This window comes from Vanessa tameamea, chromosome 25, assembly GCF_037043105.1.
Source record: "Vanessa tameamea isolate UH-Manoa-2023 chromosome 25, ilVanTame1 primary haplotype, whole genome shotgun sequence".
Lineage (NCBI taxonomy): Eukaryota > Metazoa > Arthropoda > Insecta > Lepidoptera > Nymphalidae > Vanessa > Vanessa tameamea.
Genome location: NC_087333.1, coordinates 5,414,884 through 5,429,481, shown reverse-complemented (window position 1 = coordinate 5,429,481; position 14,598 = coordinate 5,414,884). Strand labels below are relative to the sequence as shown.

Genomic DNA, 14,598 nt, shown 5'->3' with positions numbered 1-14,598 from the left:
ATTTTATTTATATTAACTGAATATCGGATAATAAATACTTATTATTTTTTGTTATGAGAATAATGCACACCACACTAAGAGCTTCGTCAACATTTATTGTCACTTCTAAAAAAAAACACACAATTTATACAAAATGTTAGGTATTTTCCATAAAATAAAAGAAGATTTATTAAAAATAGCTTTTATTTAAAAACCAAATGACAAGTGCATCGTCTCAAAAAAATTACATCCAAAATTAAAAATATCAACATGTCAGAATAATCTGTACGAAACATGACTGTTCACAGAAATACTCGTTTGTAATTAAAAAAACACAACGATTACAAAATAAATATTATTTACAAGTCTATGGCAATGTATAGGTACGACATCTTTGGACTCGCCTCAAACTATACATACAGAGAAACTAGATTGAACTTGGTTTTCATCGAAAAAATCAATAAGTTAAAAACAAAAGGTAAAAAAAACCAGAATCTTTATCATTGTATGTATATCAAGTAAAAACTATCAAATCCAAGCGCATCCAATTAAATTTTTTTTGCTTTTTAGCAATAGGACCTTAATTTGTTTTTAAATAGGTCATTATAAAATCGAAATTAAAGCAGAAGTTGAAAACAGACGCTAACATAAAATATGCATTTTGCACTTAACTTTATCAAAAACAATTCCTCTTATTTTAAAAAAACTTACAAAATATAAAAATGAGTGCTTGGTTCTTAAGACTTAGTGGCCGTTGATAGTATTCTAATTAAAACTTAAGGGCTAACTCGACTTATTAAAACAATTTAAATGTTTTGAATGTGATATCATTTTATGAACTGGATAACATGTCCTACACGGTCGGAAGAAAGTATCATCCATTAGTGATGAAATGTATTAATAATTGTAAATGCATCCCTTTTAGAAACGAAGCTTATCATCATAAGCATAATCTCATTGTCGTATGTAAAAATAAGATAGCATACATTAGAGTCCAGCTAATTCAAGAAACCGAATATTTTTTATCAATATAAAAAAAAAGTTATTTACAAACTTATTTTGTTAACCCTATCTCAATTTGTAGGTCGAAAACTTAGATCTATATATATTGAAAATAAAATTAGTCCCAATCAAAGGTTTATAGAAAAAAAAAATATATATTATTAATTCGTATTTTTAGCAAAATTGGTTTTCAATTCGAGCATTTCGTGATCCCATATAGTTACAAACAGCTGGACTCTATTGTATAAATGGCAGATTTGAAGTTTATTTTACAAGAAAGTAACAACTCTACAGAGCGAATGTATATAAAAATATAAGCGTATGAAAATATTACTCAACAATAGTAACACAACTGACTTAATTTCCGAATTATTAATCCTAAAAGTGTTGAAAAGTTTTTTTTTTACATTTTTACTGTAACTTTCTAATCTAATATCAGGTAGTATTTGTTAATCGATCGACTATTATTTAGACTTAGAGAGCACTAAATGTATATTTAAAGCATCATTCTTAACACTAGGCAAAAATAAGATCTTGTTAAGATGAGAATATTCAATAATTTCGGCTTCACTTGGAATGTACTAGTTACAATTTTCTTGTACAAATATTATTTAACACGATTTTTATGTTAAAAGTGCCTGTACTTTATGAAATTCCATCACAATAAAAATTATTATCATTAAACACCCTAAAGATACATTTTGAGACAATTTAGTTTTAATATATTGGCACATTGTTTTTTAAACTAAAAATATTTTCTAAATTTATAATTAGTTAGACTAAAAAGCTTAAGTCTTAGTAATTTCTTACAGGTTTAATTTGTTTAACCCACAACATTGGTCCCACTTGTTGGAATATTTTTTTATCCAATTTAACAATGACGCAAATCAATATGTGTAAAAATAAATGTATTTTCATTAAAACAGTAAAAAATTAAAAATTTCGTGGAGTAGTCACATCAATATTATTTTGGATAAAACTATATATAAATTATGTATAAAATAGTATTAAAATAATGTGTACAGAAGTAAAATAAATTTTAAAATTACTTGACTTAGACATATCAAAATGGCAAATATGTTACAAGATTTAAAAAAATATTGTGAAAAGTAAATACTTAGCAGGTTTTCAATTCTCAAGTCGAACTTAAGTAAAGAAAAATTGATGAAAGATGAAATTAAAATTGAGCTCTTTATAGAATATATCTTCAATTTTCAACTTCAAATTTTTTTCCTTAATTAACAATGCATTTTCAAATAATACCTTTTATCAAAAAATTAAAAACACAAAATGTTTAAGCATGACATTATAAAAATCAACCATAAAAATAATTCTAAAAAATTACTGTCTTTTACAATTTTTTTGTCTATTACTCTTTGAAATAAAAAAGGCATTTTCTTAACATTCGAAGGTCCTAAATATATATATTAAAATGTTCATGCAAATAATAAAAAAGAAAGAGAAAAGACACGCACCTCATACTTTGCTTAATAAACTTAAGTTTTTGTAATTTCTGGGTTAAATATAATAAAACAAAACAATTTACAGTTGAGAGCTTTAAGCCTGACGTTTTTACATTGAATCTTAAATAATTAATATAACCTAGCGAGGCTGCAGAATCGACGCGAAACAGCAACACAATAAAAACCTACAGACGAGCCGTAAAACTAACGAAAACTGTAACTCGAGTGATGCTTTCAAACCTTAGTTAAAAATTAGAGCATCGGAACTACAACGAGAGTAGTCGCTCGACTCAGAAATATCACACACGATGTCAACCGTACATACGACGAGGCGAGGTAAGGCGTCCACGGACCCAAGAAATGTACAGAAAATGTGACCGCAACCGCCGCAGGGTCGTCAGAAGCGAACGGCGGTCCTCAGTCGAGATAGACGTAGAAGCTGTCGGTGCCGCAGTAGGCGGCGGCGAGCGCCTTGCCCGGCGGCGTGGGCGCGCTGAAGGCGAGGTCGTCGGGGCGCAGCGCGAGGCCGTGCAGCAGCGAGGCGCGCGCGCACTGCAGCAGGCGGCGCGCCACGCCCGCGCGGCGCCGCCAGCGCGCCGTCCACACGCGCGACACGCCGCATCTGTGCGCACGTGCCATTTTATATATTTGTATATAATAAACGCTGGGACTTAGTAATTGTTGATTTGTAAACAGGAAATATAAAAAAACGAATTCTACTTTGCTAACATATTCTGTTCTTAAAATGGTGGAAAGTATCTACGGAGTTCCTTGCCGTTTTTTCTCGGTAGAATCTACCGAGAAATGACTACATTATTTAATACATTTAAATAATATATCATGACGATTCCAAAGTGCTTCTACAAGCCTGTTTGGATAAAGTATTTTGATTTTAATTATACCAACTAGGCAGGTGCAAGTGAAGATATTGAAATACAACTATCATTTTTTTATAATGAGGATAAACTGCTACATGCAATTTGACACAATTTGTGGAAACTCACTTGACTGGATAATCTTCTACGCTGCAGCAATCGGGATCGCCGGGTATTAATTTGTAGGCTCTCGTCTTGGGTTCCATTACGAGACACCCAATTATTTGTTTCTTCTCTATACATAGATATGCCTATAAAATGAAACAAATTAATACATTAAATTCCATAGATAATTATAATTTGGTTGATTCCGTAAACATCCAGTTTTCTGCTATTTTAAGTATGTTTTTAAATTATTCCAATTTTGCTACTATTACAAGTTAACATATACAAGTGGCTTTTATCCGAATGAGCATAAGGTGAAGAAATATAAACAAAAAATTAGAAACGAGGGACCAGCATTTACGGAAGATGGATATGAGCAATAAAATACTTGAAAATGTTCCCTCACCGTGTACACGTGCGCGGGCTGCGGCAGGTCGGCGGCGCAGCCCAGGTACGGGTGCACCAGCCGGGCGAGCAGCGCCTGCACGCGTTTCCAGCCCGCCTCGCCACCTCGCACGCGGATGATGCGATCGTTCTCCGTCCTGTCCACCACGCATTCCTCCTTCAAACCCTGAAAATCACATGGGAATATACTTAAATTGAGTAATTGTTGGCCGTTATATAATTTAGTATTGTTAAAAAAAATAATTAAAAACTACTAAATCACTGGTATACAAACACAAATAAAGTTTGGCATTAACATACAATAACACGATGTATTTAATAAAGAAACGCTGAATGTGTTCTTTACTTTAATAATGAACAAGCTATTAATTTTAAAAATATATATATTACACTTACATTAAACTTCAGTACATCAGTGGCATTGTGATGAACTAAATGATCATGCTCGTCCTGGGGATCTCCAATCTAATAGAAAAAGAAATATAATATATTAGTTAATTGATAAAAAACATATGTAACATTTATTTTAAAAACATATATTGCACTATTAATTTAATACCGAAATCAAAACGACTAACTTTTGGTGAAATTAAGGTGTTTGTGGTAAGAACAATTCTAGTTTTTTCCGGCCAGTAAAGGTGATGTTTACGTCTTTTCTCTGTTATAATATGTGCTATACGTATAAATAAACGTTCCTAATGAATCACTTAGTTTATTGATGAAAACTACATTCAAACTACTTGAATACTTTAAAAGATCTAAGCATAGATGGCGGGAAGCATCTTCGTTATATATGAGAGATATACTATGAAGAGATTAATAACATTACCTGATAAATAACACCACATTCATTGCATTGCGTTGCTCCGAATTTCTTTTGTCCAGCGTCAATTACATATTGATCACTAGAACTTTTGAACAAGGATCGCTTGCTCTTTTCCGTTACTGAAAAATAAAAATAATGCTTTTATCTAACACTAGCTGCCCCAACCGACTTTGTTTCTGATAAATATTTATATTAATAAAACAATTCGTAATATTTTTAAAACTACTGGTGAACTTTACTAAGTGTAAAATGCAATATTTATGAACTTTAAACGCTTATAATTAATGTCTTATACTTCGTGACAAAATACAGTTGTCGTTTTCCCTTTTTTAAACAGTTTACTGTGAGTTTTTTTATAAAAGTTAGAAAGATATGTGCCACAAGCTTTTCTGTTAAAAAGTTAATAAAAATACACATATTCAATTAAACAGCTTACGTGAGTGTTTATTTAATATAATAAATAAATATAAGTATGTATTGTATAAGATTATTGATAGCTGTAAAAGCTCACCTTTTGAACTATTAGAGCTGTTAATTCCAGGATTAGGTTTACTGAAAATCGGGAACAATTTTTCCGCCTTATTGTTGTCTTCAGTACTGACTGTTGGTGTTTCTGAAACAAAAATATAACTTCATTTATACAAAACTAGTCTGTGAACAAAATCCTTCAAGAATTTGCATATAACCCCTCATCGATAACTTTACCCCCTTGATGGATCAAAAAAGTCGCCTTTGGCATATCATCGACATTGGATTAGCTAATTGTCTAGACAGACAGACAGAGTTACTTTCGCAATTATAATATTAGTATAGATGTTTGGTAAATTTAAATGAATGTATTAAGTATAACTCTGGATACTCACTACATATGGCTCCCTTCAGCATTATTTAATGTTTATAGTTATCAATAACACTAGTGATATTGTACGATAACAGCCATAGTATTAAAAGTTTTATACACATCACATTTGTATGAAACATACATAACATCAACAGCATTATGACACTATTTGGTACAGATAAAAAATCTGAACAGTGCTCTATATAGCCTTCTCACTTTTAATCTGTGATTTATTTGATCTTATTTATCTTAGTATTTAAGAAACATGGTATGCCTCAAGTTTTCCGTTAGTGTTCAATCGTGAAGGATAAGTTTTGTCTTACCAGTAACAGGGGGCTCGGTTTCAGTGGAGGCCAGAACGGCACCAGCGTCGATATTATTTGACTGCGCCATTTTTAATATCTGCTCATCAAGCATTTTAAGTTCACGCTCAATTTCATCCAAGTCTGGAATTTCTTTTTGTCCTAAAATTATTGTTTAAAATTCAATATTATCCAGGATACAAAGTATTTAAAAAAGTATGAATGGTGTTTTGTATGCATTTCCCTTTAAGGAAGTGTAACTTTTTGTAAGGTGTATAATTGATTTTAATAACAGGAGAAGTAAAAATAAAAACTTCTTTGACGTTGAATAGATATCATTAGATCTTTGGTCAAAAAATAGCGTATTGACTGTTGGCGTAGTTATTATCGGTACTTTCGAAGTAAAAGTAAATATAAGTTAAGTGTAATAGTGTTGTACTATAAAAAATACATACATACATACATACTACATATGATATAGCACAGAGATGTTAGCAATTATGTTATAAATCATTAGTTTGATGTACTTACCAGGTACTACTTCCCCTTCAACAAATATATATCCTCCTTCCACAGGTAGGAACTCACCAGTCTTTGGCATATCGCCATGACTGGAAGTATGGCCTTCAGGTTCCATCATTACTACATCCTGCATGCCTTGCGTTTTATTTTGGGCCAATTCAGATACATTTTGCAATGTTGTCGATATGGTCGTATTTTGCAAGGGGTCTGACATGGCTGGAGAAACAATGCTACCAGGTATTGGTAAGATGGTACTTTGAGTACCCAATTCCACAATAACAGCTGATTCCTGGGGCTTATATATGTCTGTGGTGACAGGTATTGCTGTGACCGGTTCAAATATTTGGCTGGTCGCTTCAATAATTGTACTATTGAAGCAGGGTAGTTCTTCTCGAGGCTTGGTGTAAATGAGTTCAGACTCAGGCACCTCTTCTTCTGTCCATTGACTAAGAAGGGCATCAATTGTTTGCTTTTCTTTGTTGAAAGGATCTGTTTTATCTGAAAACACAAGAATGATGATGATGACGATGTCTTCCTGAACTATTTCGGCTACGACAGCCATTCTTGAGAGAGACTAGCCAATTGCGCGGGGCATATTTTCATACGCAACTATATAAACAGTTGCAAACAAGCAAAACAGGTACATTATATATTCCATAACCCGATTGGACGACAAATCCGACACAATTGGAAAGAGTTCGAGTAAGCGCAGTACCAACTGCATTGTTTGCCGTGGCATGGGGTGTAAATACTGGCAAATTCCAGACTCAGGTAATTTTCGTTTTACTGAGAATTAATTGTCAATAGCTTTTTTAGTGGCCGGTTCTGGGGCTTGAACCCAGTACATGCAATCTGTGAACCTATAGCTAGCTACTCAAGTGATTTAAAAATCAGTAATATATCTATGAGATTAAAATAATATCTATTATAAACTTACCATCTATTGAAGATTGGCTTAAAATCGAGGCATCATTATTCTCCGACTTATTGGAAACGATGCTACAATTTAATGCACTGGGGGCGGAATTGTTACATCCTTTCATGGTCATAATCTTAGATTTGTTCATTTTCGGCTTACGTATCTTGTGCTTAACGCCCATATTGATCTGACCCGTTTTCTTTTTGCGTTTTTGGGTTTGAGTGTGACCGAAGAGACGACGTCGGTGAGTATTTGATACCTCAATGGCTTTAGAAATTTTAGTTGATATACTAGGATTCAGATCTGGGTTTGTTTTACCGTAAAATGATTTAGTTGACAGAATATCTTTGAGTCTGTCGCTGTTGAACAACGAAAGCCGTGCCTTGGGAGCTGTACTTGTATCTAATCTGGGATGTTTTGAAATGGGTCCGCAATCTGTCATGCCTTCATAGTGAAGTCTCTTGTGGCTCTTGTCGCTATCACAAGTAGATTCAGGACTTTCGACAATTTCAACAACGGATCGCCGATTATGACTTAGTTTAGGCGGTGATTTGTTTTCCGACATATTATGCGGAGTTTTCAGCATCTGGGTCGGCGATATGTAGCTACTCATATCTATTTTCGTTAGACAGATCACGGCATTCTTCATTGGTGATATATTTTTCTTCTGCTCCACTAGTATACCCTTAAAACTCTGAAGTTTCGGAGTGACTTTTAGTTTTCGTGATGATCGTCGCAGGGATTTAGTAGGGGTGTTTTCTTTGGAATCTGTTCCAGAATCTGTGTCAAAGTTCAGATCTTTCAATGAGCTACTGCAGCTTTCTGTATCGGCTATGAGACTAGCTAGACTCTTACGAGCTTTACTGGATGTTGAAGATGTAGTATGAACACTTGCACATGAGTGCGTAGAAGATGGTGTGCCAGGGTGGTTCTGTAAGTGTGGTGTGGCGGGAGTCGACAGGGAGTATCTTGTCTCTGGACATGAGTATCGAGTCTGATATTTCTTTAGTGTGAAAGGAGATTTCATGAAATTTTTCAAATCTTGTGTCTCTCTCAACTTCTTTGACTGGCTTGTTTCATCTGTATCCAAAAATATATGCATATAACATTACCGAAAATGCAGACAACAGAATGAATAAATAATAGAATAACAGTTATGAATATTTTACTCATGCAAAGTAACCTGTGGATCTGTTCATCAAAAATGCTAATAAGAATCTACTTGAATAAAGTATGTTTTGATTTGTTTTCTACATCTAAATTAAAACATTTATTTAAATAGGTCCTCATATGTACCTCACAAGTTAATCGAAACACCTTTTATGAAATTTGATTAAGTTGGGATATAATTTTCTAAATAATTATGTTAACAGTCCTTGTCGGACTTGCAAGTATTTCACTTGTTTAATAATGTGTTGTACTCAGATAGAGATTTGTTTTACTAATTTCTAGACTAATTAGAAATAATAGTCTATAATAATAATATAATAAAACTATAATAATAGTCCCCATTCGATGTGTTGTGAAATGATGACATGCATTTTGTATCCAATACATATTGAAATGTTTGTGTTGTCTATACTAACATAAGTACTAATTTACAATCTCAAAAATATATGTGACAAAGAGAAAACCTTGATTTTCAAGGAACAATACCTATGCAATACTTTGTATAGCTTTGTATATTACTTCAGGAGTACTAAATTTAAGTTGAAATGAAGCTCAAATAAAGTTGATTCAGTTTTATAAAAACAAATTAACTTAGTAACTAATAATATTTAGGTTATCTTTGATGTTTATATTATCTAAGTTGAGATATCACAAAAATAGTACATATTTCACAACTGTGTAAAATACATATAATTTAAAGATAACAAGTGATTTTAAATGATTGTATTAATGATAGTCTTAATAATTGAATGATAAACATAAGAATCTTTAAGCATAGAATAAATGTTATGATTGAATTCAAAACACAAATGCCTCTTGATGTAATATGTAACTAATACAGTATATTGCTTGTAAAAGAACAACAATAAATGTTATGTTCATGAGAATACAATTTTGATTTTATGTATGTTAGGACTAGGAAAGTTAACCTCTCTTGTTACTGACCTTACAACAAATAAATACCAAAAGCATATCATGCATGTTGTTATTTAGTTAAAAAAATAAACAGAAGTTAATGTAATGATTTACACGTACGCCAAAGGGACCTCTCTGGAGTTTTAGGTATAGTATGATCAGAGTCCTCGCCAGAGCTGGAATCGAGGGTGCTGATGATGCCCAGGTCACATTCATCGCTGTCGCTTTCACTATCAACTACGGGTAGGCGACGATGTTTCGTCAGTGAATCCATCGAAGCTTCGTTTTCCGCCAAAAACAGCCCCTTTTTTCTTTCAGATATTTTCGGAGTATGGGTATGCGGAACCCGCAATGAACGTCGTGGTGTTGTTGCAGCCATAATTAACACTACTTATTAATAATAAATTCAGTTGTATTTCAGTAACAAACATCGAAGCACATGAGCCAAAATTTGTGGCACCTGCCAGGCGCCTGCATATTACAAATTTGAACCAATTCTTAAATGATTGAGGGGCATTTTATAGTAAACTTGTAAAAACTACGTATTTGAACGTGATAACGTTGAAAAACATGTAACTTTTATATCACTCTCAGCAAAACGTTGAAAGATATATTTTTTCTAGCGTTTGCCAGCAACCATTGTCCATATTGTTTGGCGCGTAAACATCTGTCATATAAAGTGTTGCTAGTTTTAAAAATGTAAAATAATAAAAAATATTTTTTAAATATATTTTTTAATTACTAACTTTTTAAGCTTTTATTAAAGCGTATCTTAAAATATTAAATAAAAATTTAAATATTACTTCTTCAATAAAAGCAAAAAAAGCTATGATAGACTAGTAATATACATTATAACTCTATTTAATAACATTATAGTTCAAATAATACTTATTATCTTTCATGAAAACAAAGAAAGACTATGTAAATTTATAAAAAAATAAAGGAATTGGGAACTTTATTGTACAGATTTTAACAGTAAAATATAAATTTTAGTAGCTATTAATAAACATACATAAATGCAATATTTAAGTCAAATCAATAACAGCACCGCAGTCGATATTAGTAACTGTGTTCATTAGTAGTCAAAGTATTCATTATATACTATTATTTTGACAAAGCCGTTAAACTAAGAATTGAATTTAAATTATTCTGACACAAATGTTATAAATTGTAAAAGTATCTAAAAATAAAGTATAATAAATTTGCTTTAAATTTAGCACAGCTGACCAGAGATCTTTCGTCACGGGGTAACTTTAGAGCTTATTCCACCGCAACTTGCACTCATGCAGGTTTTCCAATATTTTTCTTTACCACCGAGCACGAGGTAAATTATAAATAAACATTAAAACTTAGAGGTTTTTGGCTTAGGTATGAACACAAATGCTTCAATTAAGAGTCAAGTATTCTAGTTACTGGTTTGACCTCAGTTTTCCCATGTATAAATATGACGAGGACGATGAGCTATCTCCAATTCCTATTTACAGGGACCAAGTGCAAAAAAATCCGGCGCCAAGCGTTGAGGGTGCTTTGATGATGATGGTTAAGTCATGGACCATCGTTGAGGCACCTGAGAAGTTCTCTTAGTTATATTTTTAGGGGGAAGGGGAGATCGCCAGAACCCTGCTTGGACCAGAGTACTTGTCGTTCTTAGCCCATCTAGCCAATTTCCACTAAAATTAAATAGAAGAACTTAGATATATATGTGTAAAGGAAATAAAATAAAGAGAACTAATAAATATTTTGAAAATTTTTATTTAAAACTTAGGAAAAAAATAAAAGAATAATAATTATAAAAATGGTCAACATGGTCCTAATTGATAAACATTTTGACCATTTATTGTTTAGAAATTATAAAAGAAACATGTAACATAAATATTTCAGGAAATCTAGAAAATATTTAGGAATGTTAAAATAATGCAACCAATGAAAACACGTTAGCACCCAATTTTTTAATCCTAATAAAATAGTACTTTTTTTTTAATTTATATATAATTTTTTTGATTAAAAAGCAAAAATAGTAAGTACATTTTCTTTAAATAAAATGCCTGAGGAATGTCATTTTGAAAGATAACAGAATTTGACTAAATATAGCATAGAGCACATTATGTTTTTTACTTCTTATAAGTATTTTTTACTTTGAACTTATCACTAAGTCTTGCTGTTTATAACATTTTCTTATTAATAATAACTTTTACTCTGTAACAATATTGTTTTAAAATGAAATAGGAAGTATTTTGTATATATATTTATATAAGTCATAGATATTATTTTTATTTTCGTAACAAACACAATAATACATTGTAAAGGAACAAGGTATACAAATAAATCAAGAAAGGCCGGTAAAATTTAATATCATTTTTCATTTTTTAAGGTCAGGCCCATTATTAGATTGTTATACTAAGATAACCTTTATTATACAATTTACAATAAAAAATTATTGACTTTCTAGTTATAAATATATTTCAAGTTTATTTTTTAAATAAAGAATTTTCTTTATATACCAAACTAATCACTAGGCTTAAAACATACTTTAGGCTAGGTGTTTTAAAATGTATTATTTACACAAGTGTAAATGTTTATTTAACTTGTTGATTAATTTTAAAAATGGCAGTACTTTTTTAAACGTGGAATCTCACTACTTTCTATTACAGTTACATGAATTAATTATGAACATTGGTTTGAATAAAAAGGTTTAATATTTTTTATTTTTTAAATAAATTATCATTTAATGTCATCTGAATTCTTCAAAAAATATTTTATTCTTAATATTGACAATGCAGTTCATTTTAATAAATAATCATGTATGAAACACCCAACATAAGCTAATGTTGTTGATATGCCTTTCACAACCGTCTATATCAGTCTACTTCCTGGGTTGTTGGATATTTGGGTTGGGCTTAATATTGATAATCGCTGGAGGCTTAGGGCTATGAGCAACCTTTGCTGCCTGAGGCGTGAAATCAGCGTTACCTCTGTTCGGAGCGCCAGCAATTGAAATTGGATTGGTCGGTACAGGAGACGGTCCTGAGAGTCCGGTTAAGTCTTCATTTGGTAATTCCTTGCCATCTTTTGTGTGTGGAATCTTGTGCTGGGTAATTCTCATACCACCAGCTTTGACTGTGGGATATTGATGTTTGTACAGATGTAATTGCAACATATTTTTGAATTGAGAACACAAACTGTTAATTGGTAAGTCTTATTAAAAGTTTATGCAGGTTGATAAACCAGGTACTTGAAAAGATCTTAGTATGTTGAGTTATATGTAAATGATGTATCAAGTTGAGTCATTTAGTGACTTTACATTTTAATTTTGATGACTTCTAAATTTTTGACGTCATATTCGCATCTTTGTTTTATTTAAACTTGTAATTTAATATTTTATTACACACTATTGGATATTGTTATTAATGGTGCAATTTAATCTGTACAAAAAGTAATACGAGCATTTTGACCTTGACGAGTTCTTTGTTTAATAACATACATCAAAATTATAGAAACGTAAATAAGAAGCGGTGATTAATTTCAAGGTTGATCGACAAGTATATAACTTTGTACAATATTGTAAATATTTTGAGACTTTATTATGTATTGAAATACATTAATATTTATTTAGGTAGATTGTAAGTATAGAATTACACCAATTTCAGAGATTAATAATCTATAATTATAATTAATTATAATTATTATATTATTAAGTTACTGTATAGTAAACAAAACAAAAAGAAAAGCAAAGCTCACCTGCAGGGGGATGGCCTGCTTTTAGTTGAGAACTCTCATCAGGGGACGACATGATTGACAAGTTATAATTAAAGTATAAAATAAAATATGGGAAGATATAAATTCCGATAAGATTTGCGTAAAAATAATCATAAAATGACAACGTGTAAGTACGCGACAGTGACACAGGCAAAGTTAATGTAGATTATAAAAAAACTCGCGTCTTGCATGATACAAAGCGAAGTTGTAAAAAAAAATAACACGGTCGGATAGCTTTACTAAGAATGTTGTGTGTTTTTGTCATTATTTTGTTATAATATTTTCGTTTTTCCACTAACTATTATGTGTTATTAGCAAAATCATGTCGTTAAGGTTAACAGTCAATAAAGATATATAATTATAGAATCTTTTATACAATGAGTAGGTATTATGGAGGTGAAGACTTATTTTTTTTTCCGAATTCATGTCCAAATTGCTAAATAAAATGATGTGGAACTTTCATATTATTACTTTACACTATTAGTTTCAACACGGGCACATAAATATACTCAAAATAAAAATGCGGATCAAATGTAGTATGTCGGTTGTATCTTGAAATTTACCATATTTATTAAAAATATATATATTAACAAAGCTTAGTACCTACAATTTATGATTTGTTTATTTATTATCATCCTCATTAAAATAAATAACCTAATATTAATACTAAATGATTTTTGTAAAAAAAAAACACATTCTATACTTTATTTGTACCAGTAGTTTGAGTTGTATTTTATGATTATATTATGAATTAGCGAAACCGCCTGCGTTTCGCACGGGTGCTATTTATTAATAAAAAAAAATATATCTTATAACGATATCATTTATACCCTATAGTACTCACGAATAATGTAGCTTTCTACCAGTATTTTTTTAAATTTTATCATTCGCTTACAAACAAACAAATTTTACCACTCAATAATATTATAATTAATATTAGAATAGATAACCTTGTGAGAAAATTGATATGGATATGTGTTGCTAGACGTTTTAGAACAATAAGCGAATCAATTACGAGCCAACGGATATTTGATTCTATATTGGCTCGTAATTGATATTCTATCACAATTTTTTTTCATTAATATGAAGAAATGTAAAACTAACCTGTATTTTGAAGTTATGACGGGTAGTCATAAAAATTACATAGCAAAGTGACAAAAAAGTGTTTTAACAAGTGAAATCTAGTTTAAAAAAATGTAACCTATGTATTTCCTTGGTGTTAAAGCTTGCTTTATACCCCAATATCAAATATCATCAAATTCGGTGCAGTTGTTCAACCGTTAAAGCCTAACAGAATTACTTTCGCATTTATAATATTACTATAGATAATGTAAATGTTTTTTTTTTTAAATCTAAAATAATGTTATAGGTTTTCATTTTATTTTGTGTTCAATGAATAAAAGGGCAAACATAGAATAAAGTGGAGCAAAATCCAGGCAAATTTAGGTAGGAACATCAATTAATAGAAATTTAAGGGATAAACAATAAATAAAGTGAAGACATGAAATAATTTTACTC

At 31.1% G+C, this 14,598-nt stretch overlaps 2 protein-coding genes across 2 annotated transcripts; both read right to left on the bottom strand.

Annotated features, from left to right (window-relative positions):
• Positions 1 to 2,406: 2,406 nt before the first annotated feature.
• LOC113401837 (N-acetyltransferase eco) lies at positions 2,407 to 9,978 on the bottom strand. The gene is made up of 10 exons (XM_026641905.2): positions 9,445 to 9,978; positions 7,258 to 8,319; positions 6,330 to 6,818; positions 5,820 to 5,960; positions 5,167 to 5,268; positions 4,659 to 4,774; positions 4,226 to 4,294; positions 3,831 to 3,995; positions 3,449 to 3,570; positions 2,407 to 3,066 (listed from the first exon to the last, which is right to left on the bottom strand). The coding sequence occupies exons 1-10, from the start codon at positions 9,701 to 9,703 to the stop codon at positions 2,862 to 2,864; spliced, it is 2,730 nt and encodes a 909-aa protein (XP_026497690.2). The 5' UTR covers positions 9,704 to 9,978; the 3' UTR covers positions 2,407 to 2,861.
• A 1,080-nt stretch (positions 9,979 to 11,058) lies between these two features.
• LOC113401836 (death-associated protein 1) lies at positions 11,059 to 13,253 on the bottom strand. The gene is made up of 2 exons (XM_026641904.2): positions 13,063 to 13,253; positions 11,059 to 12,441 (listed from the first exon to the last, which is right to left on the bottom strand). The coding sequence occupies exons 1-2, from the start codon at positions 13,112 to 13,114 to the stop codon at positions 12,188 to 12,190; spliced, it is 306 nt and encodes a 101-aa protein (XP_026497689.1). The 5' UTR covers positions 13,115 to 13,253; the 3' UTR covers positions 11,059 to 12,187.
• Between the last annotated feature and the right edge of the window lie 1,345 nt (positions 13,254 to 14,598).